Source organism: Gouania willdenowi, chromosome 8 (genome assembly GCF_900634775.1).
Source record: "Gouania willdenowi chromosome 8, fGouWil2.1, whole genome shotgun sequence".
Taxonomy (NCBI): Eukaryota; Metazoa; Chordata; class Actinopteri; order Blenniiformes; family Gobiesocidae; genus Gouania; species Gouania willdenowi.
Window position 1 is genome coordinate 4,708,183 of NC_041051.1, and position 11,338 is coordinate 4,719,520.

Here is an 11,338-nt window from a genome sequence, read left to right on the forward strand (position 1 = left end):
TTAGTGATAAGAATTTTATTGTACAGGTATATTTTTCAATAACTTACATTTCTTTATTAAAACTCAAAGATTCATATTTTTGAGAACTTACAGATAACGTGACATTGACTTACATGAGAAGGTATCATGAAGAGTTTTTTAAATTGTCAGCTGTTGAATAAATCCCACATGTCCGTCAAATATGTCAGTTCATCATTAAGATTATTGGCCAGCAGAGACAATCTACCGGAAAATCTGCTCTTATTTGATTTTTTGAGCTTCTCACCATTCCTCTCTGAGAAGTACTGAGGCATTTCTTTAGCAAAAGCTTGTAGGAGAGTGTCAGATGTGAGGACGGCAGATGTTCCTCCACAGTTTTTCATGTTACTTCTAAACACTGCCTCTGCCTTGTGTGCCATCTTCAATGAATCCAGGTCAGCTCCAGAACGGTGTAATCTGGCAACGTCATGCCTACGTAGCTCATTGAATTCGCCGAGGATAAAATTCAGGCAAAGTTCCAGGTCAACAACTTCTGTCCTATAGTCACTAACTAGGTTCTCAACAGTTGTCCTGTTTGCAATCTTCTTGTCAGCTTTGGCAGCGTGGGCACCCATACCCCCTGCAGATGCCACCATCCCAGCACCAACAACTGTGGCAATCAGTGACCCCCCCAGAGTGATGGGGGCGAAGGCCAGGCCCATCAGGGCAGTCATCCCTCCTACAGCTCCCGTGGTGCCGCCGGCGATGGTGATGGTTTTGTTCTTCTTCTGGATTTTGTCCAGTTTCGCACAGATCAAGTTTAACTTTGTGATGATGTTCTTTAGCTTTTCTCTGCGAGTCATTAAGAGATCATTATAAAGACACAGGGCCTTCGTCACATGTTCAGCTCTCCGATTAAATGACCTATAAAAGAAAAGAGAGATCAGACTTATATGTTCAGGGTCATATCAGAATTTAGTAGTAACTAGTTTTGATGAACTACAGCCTGGCCTGCGGAACATCTCTGCACTGAATAGCATGTTCCCGAGAATTCAGTAAAATGACTCGGTTCCACAGAGTAAAACAAATGAAATTGTGTGATGTAAAATCGTAATCTACTTTGAATTGCCTTTGAAACGATATATCACCTGACTATGTTCCGGTAAATTTAGAAATTACTGGAAAAGGGGGTGGGCCCCTGTCCTCCCCTCTTTCAAAAAGGTCTCTGAGAGGCTCTTGATATCCGCTCATAGAATATCCATGTCAAATTACAGCCCGATTCAACCAGCATTAACGGAGGAGTAGTCATTTGAAAAATGGGCCCCCCGGGGGCTCCCGTGGCACATACGGAGTAATGGACCCCATTCATATATTGGTATGTGTCAATGATTCGGTACCACCAACTCTCGCAATATTTGACTCACAAATAAGTGAGAAAACGACTTTAATAGAAAGTGCCTAAAATAAGGGGGGTGGCCCTTTGGGCCCCTAATCTACTTGTGCTAGACATAATCGTAATCTACGTTGAATTACCTTTGAAACAATATATCACATGACTATGTTTCCATAAATTTGGAAATTACCGGAAATGCGTGATAGGCCCCTGGGCCCCATTTCAAACAAAAAGGGCTCAGAGCGTCTCATCATATTCATTCATAGAGTATTTATACCAAACTGCATTCTGATCTAAGGAGAACTAACGGAGAAGTAGTCATTTGAAAAATGGGGCCTCCGGAGTCCCCCTGGCGCCCTTGTGTCACCTAAAAAGTAAAAATCAGCTGGTTTATGATAGAAATAAACAATAAACAGCATAAAGTTACGTTTGTTCAGAAGCGATCGGGTCCGTATTCTGACTCAGAGTCCAGACTTGACATGATCACTCCTGAGGCGATGGTGCGCGGTATCCAACAAAGCGATATCTCAGTCTGGTTCCAGTAAAAAGTGACTATCAAAAGCTGTAAATGGACTGATATGCAGACGCAGGGCAGTGATGAGGTGATTTAATGCGGAGAGGAATACTCATCCATTGTAACTGATCAGAATACGCAGAAATACACGCAAACCTCCGTTAACAGGAGTGTAGTAGCCCGCCTAGCTGAATTCATCATTGGAATTCGGCCAATACAGCGACGCGTTAAATAGCCCAGAAAATACGGTCCATGGATTTATTGATCTTTGAATCATTTAGGTTTAAAAGTTGCCGTTCATGTGTTACCTTATCTCTTCTTCCATGCTGAGTCCATACTGTGACGGAGCCCTGAAGCCATTTTCTGTGATAGGAACAAAGGTAAATGGTAAATGGATTTTATATAGTGCTTTATTTTATATAGCGCTTTATCACCACACTGAAGCAGTCTCAAAGCACTTTACATATCAGCTCATTCACCCATTCACTCTCACATTCACACACCAGTGGGACAGGACTGCCATGCAAGGCACTAGTCGACCACTGGGAGCAACTTAGGGTTCAGTGTCTTGCCCAAGGACACTTCGACACATAGTCAGGTACTGGGATCGAACCCCCAACCTCTCGATCAGAAGACGACCCACTACCACCTGAGCCAAGGTCAGGTTCAAACAATTGGCAGATTTAGTAATAGCCTGGCAGATATGTACCAATGTTAAATATAAGATGTTCACTTCTGGAATAAAGCATGGAAATGTGTACATGGGAGTTGTTGAAAATGCTGAATCCATTCCCAATGGGATCCACGCTGGCAAACCAACGGTTCCCACTCAAAATCAAGAAATACAAGATGGCCACCGTCAGTATTGTGAATTTCAATCTTACCATAACTTTGATTCTGTTAGCCATCTTTGTGACAAATTGTAAGTTTTTGGGGACAAGGATTGTCACAAAAAGCCTAAAATATTGTAAATTGCATCCAGAACAAGACATTTATATCTTATTATTCTTATAAGATTGCCACTACAACGCTTTACACATGAAAAAGGGGAAATTTGCAATTTCTTTGCAGCCACAAATGTGTGTGACAAAGATGCCCTTTAAAGGGTGAGCAATTTGATTTAAATCTCCATTAAACATGAATTCATATATCTATTTAAATTTATTTTTCAGGAAGATTATATCCATTGTGATCCTTGTGCATGTGTGCATAGGTATTAATCTGATTATGTGTTATGTATGTATTTTGCAGTGCTTGCCAACATGTACGATGATTAAACTCAAACTTTTGATTAATTTTCTGATTCATATTTAAATGAACATTACAAATGTTTCAGTCCCTTTCAGGAAGATAAGGTGGTAATGGTTCCATAGCCTGTGTGACATAGTTGTTTTCTGTCTGATTCTGGATGTTTGTACATTCAAGAATCATCTGAACTATTCCCATCAGGGAAGGTGGATTGTCCTCATACTGCTCATCTATCAACGATCCTGTGAATTTGTAGTGTTATGACAAAATATCCAAATTGACAATAAGGATGGTGGCCATCTTGGATTTCTTGATCATGATTGGGAAGCATTGGTTTGCCGGCGTTGATCCCATTAAAAAAGGATTTGGCATACTCAAAAACCCCCATGGTATGTACTAAATGTTCATGCTTTCTTCAAGAAGTGAACATCTTTTTGACATATCTCCCTGGCAATAAAGTTATTGGCATAAGAAACCATTTACAGTATTTTTACTCACTTGACATTCTCTTCAACCATTTCACTCGTCCAGGGATGCGCTGTGATAACAAACAAAAAACACACGAGTTGTGAACGTTTTTTTCCTAATTTTTACATATTACGGGCTGCCAGAAGCATTATTTCATTCATGTACAATTTTTATGTTTGTGTGTGTCTTACAATGTCTTCTGATTCACTCGGCAAAACCTCAACGTATTCAGGCAAATCGATCTCGCTGTAGAGCGATTCGCTGCTGTCGGACGAGTCAGGTAATGGAGGATATAACACGAGTTGGTCTGTTCTGCTCTGTTGAGCACAAAATAAATCACTTTATTGCCCTGAATTCCCAAATATATGAGTCATTGTGTTTAAAGGAGAGAGATCTGTACTCATCTTACTCCTAATAAGTTTATATATGGAAACAAAAGGGTTAGATAATAATAATGACATGACTGGCATGATAACCAGCTACACCTAGGGCTGGGCGATATGGACTAAAACTCATATCTCAATATTTTCCCCAAAATGACGATATACTGTACAATATATCTCAATATTTTTGAACTCAATTAAGTCTTTAAAAAAATTTTGCTGATACAAAATGCCACACAGATACATTTATTAACAAACAGCTGCACTTTTAATTTTTCTCCTATATGAGACAGCATGTGTGAGTGAGTTCTGTAGTGTGGCTTATTTAGGGGAAGGTCTGAGTTAGGACGCACTCAACAATCCATCTAACTGAGCTTTTCATGCTGTTCTGAGAAGTAGTGGAAACAGCAACACCTAAAACAAGTGTTTTAATGTAAAATAAAAATATATTGTTATGATATACTTTTCTATATCGCCAATATAGAAAACTCAATATACAGCAGACAGGCCTTAGACCATGGATAGAGAAACAGTGTTACGTCCTTGCTTATATATAATATTATCTAATTTGACTTAATGTGAAGATAATCCCCAATGGATAGAAGTGAACTCCTAAAGCAGGATTTTAAAACAGACGGGACGTGTATGTATGTATGTACAGTATATGTATACTGTATGTATGTATGTATGTATGTATGTATGTATGTATGTATGTATGTATGTATGTATGTATGTATGTATGTATGTACAGTATATGCATACTGTATGTATGTATGTCTGTATGTATGTATAGAATTTGTATACTGTATATATGTATGTATGTATGTATGTATGTATGTATGTACAGTATATGTATGTATGTACGTATGTATGTATGTATGTATGTATACTGTATGTATGTATGTATGTATGTATGTACAGAATATGTATACTGTATGTATGTATGTATGTATGTATGTATGTATGTATGTATGTATGTATGTATGTATGAATGTATGTATGTATGTACGTATGTATGTACATTATGTACAGTATATACTGTATGTATGTACATATGTATGTATGTACATTATGTGCAGTGTATACTGTATGTATGTATGTATGTACATTATGTACACTATATACTGTATGTATGTATGTATGTATGTATGTATGTATGTACATTATGTACACTATATACTGTATGTATGTATGTATGTATGTATGTATGTATGTATGTATGTATGTATGTATGTATGTATGTATGTATGTACATTATGTACACTATATACTGTATGTATGTATGTATGTAGGTAAATTATGTACAGTATATACTGTATGTCTGTATGTAACATAGCACAGCATTACTTAGTTTGTGTTGTGAGAATAATAATAATACATTTTAGAACGTGTCTATTCGTACGGTTGCCATACAAACAACCCCCGGTGCAATTGGTACATTTACCGAAGTACACGTACGTAGCGTCTTAGGGTTTGGGATAGGCTTTAACCCTATATCGCAACAATTTTAGGGTAGGGTTAGGGTTAGTCTTAGTCACGTGACCTAAACTGGCCAATGAGGGGAGCTGCATACAGATAGCCACTGCCTACATTTTATTACCTCTGCCATTTTATTTGTCCGTCTGTCTGTCAGTTAGCAAGATTACTTGAAAATTTATGAACGGATTTGGATAAAACCTTCAGGAAAATTGATAAATGGGACAAGGAACAGGTGATTACATTTTGGTGATGTTCTGGCAACCAAAATAAAAAAAAAACATATTCTGTATATATCATTAATTTTCCATCCACTCTGTGGAAATGTTGTTGATGATGTCATCGGTTCTCTCAGAGTCAACAGCTCAATGTTGACAGGTATTCATGGTAGTTTATCATGTTACTGTGACCGGAGCATGTTAGCTGAGCTTGAGCTGCTTGGCGGAGGTCTGCGCTCTCCCAGTACTTGTACTTTAAATTACCGTTTTTCAAAAACTCAAAGACACTTAACAGTTCAAACAATTACACACAAGTGAAAAAAGAAACTATCAAACACTAATGTAAATAAAGAAAATGTGTAAAATCACAAGTTAAAAATTTGTTTAAAAAGGTTAGTTTTGATGAGTGATTTGAAAGTTGGAGGGTACAGTGTTGAATGTCTAAAGGGAGTTCCCTTTAAATTGACGTCAACACACCATCTCTGCATCATACGCTAATGCTCCACAGCTTTAAGCACAAACCTGTTTGAGCAAGTTTCCTCTGCAATGGAAAGGAACTAAACATTGTTGGGAGTTTGACGGATGCACAGCTTCACCTACTTTGAGAATCTCCACTGAATTTCCAAGATAACTGGCAAAAGTATTGTTAATATTTGTTAACTGGTAATATTCTACATCATTGATATTATTGAACTGTTTCTTAAATTTTTACATTATTTCATTTAATATTTTTTAATGAATACATTGTTGTTGTTTTGTAAGACAAACTATTTCCAATAGAAACATCAAAGAATATTGTGAATTTTGTGAGCTTGGTTTTGCTTTAAAGTCTTCATCATGATTTGGATAATTTTTTTTAAAAAAATACATTATTGATACACCTTAAAAATATCTCTAAACTATAGTACTATAAATATTAATTCTGTTAGGCCTATCAGTTGCAGTCAGTTTTCACCGTGTATGGTTGACTTTGACGCTCCTGAGCTACAGGAAATACAAGCTTACCAACCTCTGCATACCACGACTATAGTTATATTACATAATAAAGACTGTTGGTCAAGTGAATGCTACATATTGACATTGTAACTGAAGATTACTTTGCACTAAACCAATTATATCAGATCTATTTCTCTATTGTTTAAGATTGAATCCCAAAATGGGATTTTCTTACAGGTAAATAACCTTCAAGCTGAACCTTATCCAGTAGAAATTACTTCATCTTCTATTCGAAGAAACAGTATAAATATACGTGTCTTTTCTGCAAGTCAACCAAATTCCACATTAGATTTCAATCATTGAAGTTTTTGATGTTCTAGATCAGGGGTCACCAACACGGTGCCCGTGGGCATCAGGTAGCCCGCAAGGACCATGTGAGGGGTCCTCAGGAGCTCTAGACACCAATGAGCTTCATCTATAATCTGATTTACTTTCCAGGATTCAAACTCACAAAGATAAATACTTATGACAGATATAATTAGTACATTAGTATTATAAATGTTACAAGTTATACCATCAGAGCTGTCCAATTTGGGGCCCGCGGGCCAAAGTTGGCCCACAAGCGATCAGTTTTGGCCCGCCGCTCATATTTGAAGTTGTTGTTTTCATTTTGTTTCATTTATATTGCACTGAATGTCTTTGAAGACATTTAGATGTTTCATAATTGGCAGTGGCTATCTGTACGGTTGCCATATCAATATACCAACATTCTATCCGCACGCAGCGCCCCTCAATGGCCAGTTTAGGTCACGTGATTGGTCAGTCAATGGCTAGTTTAGGTCACGTGATTGGTCAGTCATTGGCCAGTTTAGGTCACGTGATAGGTCAGTCAATGGCCAGTTTAAGTAACGTGGCTAAGACTAAATCTAACCGTAAACCTAACCTAACCCCAAATTTAAAAATTGTTGCGATATAGGGTTATAACCTAACCTTAACCCTAACCCTAACCTTAACCCTAACCCCAAACCCACCTCCATTACCTTCACATAGTTATTCCTATGCCTGTCGGTGGTGGCCGACGGTCCCTAGTCCACCTACTACTGGGCCCCATATGAACTGCACTTGACACACACTATACTGATCCACTTCCACATACTTTTCTGATGAATGTGCACAGTTTGGTGGGGTGCAAGATGACATACACCGGCCGTGCCCTGCCTTTGATTCCCTATTCCAAACTGAATAGTCCGAGGACTGTTCGGGCGGTTTCATCGAGTCCCATAAACAATAAAGCTAACCCTAACCCTAAACCTAAACCTAAACCTAAACCTAAACCTCAACTTCAACCTCAACCTCAACCTCAACCTCAACCTAAAACACTACGTATGTGTACTTCGGTTAACGTACCAAGGGCAAATGGAGTTTGTCCGTATGGCAACCTTACAAATAGACACTTTCTTCATAATTTTACTTATTTTTTATTTATTTATTCAGTTTATTTCCGACATGGTTACATTCACTTTTTTTTACATTTTTTTAAAATTTTTTATTTGTACATGCCGAAAAAGGAGACGAGAGAAGCAGTTTGCTTATCTAGGTCCCGTCCCCTGTTTTGTACACCGAAAATTTACATCAAAGCTTGTCTCTCCGGTCAAACCTTTTTTTCGCATGGCGTGCCTTCCATGCGATGCTTGCGTTTTGTTTGTCAGGTTTTCATTTATAAACACCTTTGTTTCCTTCAGTATTTTGCCTTGCTTCATTAGTTTATGCCATGAAACACAATAAAGAAAAGTGTTCTTCAATTTCAAAACTACTTTAAGTGTTTATTTTGCACAGTTATGTTATTGGCATATTTAATTTATTGCACTGCAACGTAAATGTTTAGTTTTGGCCTGCGGCCCTCCACCGGGATTAATTTTTGGCTGTTCAATGAAAAGAATTTGGGCACTGCTGTGTTCAGTTAAAAGTTGTCTGTTAGCAACTCATAAAATAGGAAAATGATAATTTTCTATGAAATGTAATGAAAATGAAACAATTGCATTCTTACTCTTTAATTAAAGTGAAACCGTGAACGTTTAGTATTTAAGTAGTGCGTTTCTAACTGTAGCCCTTCGGACTATACAGTACTTACAAAGTAGCTCAAAGTTTCAGAAAGGTTGGTGACCACTGCTCTAGATCTTTACTTTCTGTTACGGCAACTGTCAGTAAAAATAAATTCACCTTTGTATCTAATCTGTCACTGGTTTTCATACCTGTGGAGGTGAAGCTTCATATCTCGAGGAAACGTTGGGCAGCGACAACTGCCGAGGTGCCGGTACAGGTCGGTTTGGGCCCTGGAACGTGTTTGTTTGTGCTTTTTAGTCTTTGGCATCGTGTTTTCTAGTAAATGAACCATTTTGCAAGTAAAACAAAAGAAACGTAAAAGTAAAAAAATATATTAGATGGTCAAACACATCTCTTTTTTTGTGACTCACAATTTCACTGTAGGTGCCGTAGACGTTCTCCACTTCATTATAAAGGTTTGTTGAGGCAGAGGTTTGTGTAATGGGACTGAGAGGAGAATATTGTGGTAGCTGGTTTACGCCATCATCACTCTTCAATTAAAAACAACAAATTACAAGTTGTATTAAACAAAGCTTCAGGTTTCAGTTTACATCAAATTCAGCATTTTATCCGCTTTTAAACCAATGAATATTGAACAATGCAACACAATGGCTTACCTTGGGAGTTGGAAACGTTGGAGGTAATCTGTCACAATAAATGGGAGAAGGTGGTTTAGGAGGTGGAGGAGGGGGGCGCTCACATGGCGGGGGGCGAGGAGGAGGTTTTTTCAGAGTGTTATGATTTGATGACTAAAATAAAGGAGAAATAAAAAAAAACTTCAGATAACACAAACATACACACATCAACTTTCTCCACTTTTCTATGAAATGGTCAAAGCAGATGTTCAAATCAACATAAAGTGTTGATGACTTCACTAACTCACTGGTTTCCTGATATGAGCTAAAGCTAAGATTGCTAGCCTCTAGCTATAGCTACTTAGCATGCTAACAGTTAGCCTGGTTAGACTCAGAGGAAATGAAATGTGTTGATTCTGGAATGAACTTGAAGAAAGTAATTAGTGAGTATGCAAGAGGCAACCTCACTATTTTTATCTTTAAACTTAATTCTGGAAATTATTATTCATCGTTTTCCATCTTACTCATTTTACTCTCACATTTTTCAACTGATTCTAACAAGTTTGGTGTCAAAATGTTCAAATAATTTCTGGACATTCTGCTATGTATTAGCTTCAAACATGTTCAGTTGTCTGTTCACTTTCAGCTAAAACCTTCAACCCATTTCAACTTTTTTCATCCGTTTCAACCTTTTTAAACCTTATTACTAATGTTCAGCTAATGCTAGGTTAGTGCTAATGCTAGGTTAATGCTAATGCTTGACTAATGCTAATGCTAGGCTAATACCATTGTTAGGTTAATGCTACCACTAGGCTAATGCTAGGCTAATGTTAAAGCTAGATTAATGCTAGGCTAAATTTAATGCTAGGTTAATACTAAATTGTGCTATTTTTTTTGTTAGGCTAATGCTAATGCTAGGCTAATGCCATTGTTAGGTCAATGCTACCATTAGGCTAATGCTAATGCTAGGTTAATGCCATTATTTGGTCAATGCTACCATTAGGCTAATGCTGGGTTAATTTTAAAGCTAGATTAATGCTAGGATAATGCTAATGCTAGGCTAATGTTAATGTTTGGTCCATGCTACCACTAGGTTAATGCTAGGCTAATGTTAAAGCTAGATTAATGCTAGGCTAATGTTAAAGCTAGATTAATGCTAAGCAAAATTTAATGCTAGGCTAATGCTAATTTATGCTAATGTTTTTGCTAGACTAATGCTAATGCTAGGCTAATGCCATTGTTAGATTAATGTTAGGCTAATGCTAAGCTTATGTTAGGTTAATGTTAATGCTAACTTATGCTAATGCCAACATTAATGCTAACGCTAACGCCAATGCTAATGCTAACTCTAGCACTAACGCCAATGCTAACGCAATGCTAATGCTAAAACTAGCAAACGGTAACGCATGCTTATGTTAATACTAGCTAATGCGAATGCTAACTTATGCTAAAATAATTAACACTCAATTAACATTAACTAAAAAGAACAACAGAGACAAAACCATTTGTACTTTCCTGTATTAATAGATTGGTCATTATTCTAAATGCTAACATAAATGTTGATAATGTGGCCCTCGGATCAGACAATCAGTTTTTTGGGGGCCCCTCTCTGATAGAAGTTGCCCATCTATGCTTTATAGAGTTTATGTTGATCAATACTATTTGTCCTTTGCTAAGCAATCAGGTTAATTGTCCATAAATGCAGGATCAAAATATACAAAGATGAGTTCAGAACAACGTGTTGGGATTTCATACAATTTAAAAAGAAAATTTCTATATTTACACTCGCACAGAAGCTTTTTCCTCTGACTGCTGCTAGAGCTGGTGCTGGAGGTCTGGGAGGTGGAAGAATGTGTTTAGCTTGGTCGTCAATACTGGAGGATGCCTGGTTAAAAAAAAGAGCATTTAATGTTCATTTTAACACAATAACATGATCTGTTTTGGTGTGTCATACCTAAGGCCCTGGGACCAAATCTGGCCCTTCAGATTCGACCCGCAGGAGACTTTACTCTGCCACCATGATTACAATCCATCTGTAATATGTATGTTTGTATTTGTATGTGTAT

At 37.4% G+C, this 11,338-nt stretch overlaps 1 protein-coding gene across 3 annotated transcripts in view; it reads right to left on the reverse strand.

The window, feature by feature from the left end:
• Positions 1 to 11,338, reverse strand: part of LOC114468594 (proline-rich receptor-like protein kinase PERK1) — a 21,134-nt gene continuing 9,796 nt past the window's right edge. The window contains exons 4-11 of one of the 3 annotated variants that reach the window (XM_028455580.1): positions 11,056 to 11,157; positions 9,315 to 9,446; positions 9,069 to 9,188; positions 8,847 to 8,927; positions 3,773 to 3,898; positions 3,612 to 3,651; positions 2,174 to 2,228; positions 1 to 882 (exon numbers count right to left, since the gene is read on the reverse strand). In XM_028455580.1, coding sequence (XP_028311381.1) covers positions 147 to 882; positions 2,174 to 2,228; positions 3,612 to 3,651; positions 3,773 to 3,898; positions 8,847 to 8,927; positions 9,069 to 9,188; positions 9,315 to 9,446; positions 11,056 to 11,157 — 1,392 coding nt within the window. In that variant the 3' untranslated portion in view covers positions 1 to 146. Of the gene's footprint in view, positions 883 to 2,173; positions 2,229 to 3,607; positions 3,652 to 3,772; positions 3,899 to 8,846; positions 8,928 to 9,068; positions 9,189 to 9,314; positions 9,447 to 11,055; positions 11,158 to 11,338 lie in introns of all 3 variants that reach the window. The other 2 variants (XM_028455582.1, XM_028455581.1) reach the window with 2 other exon arrangements.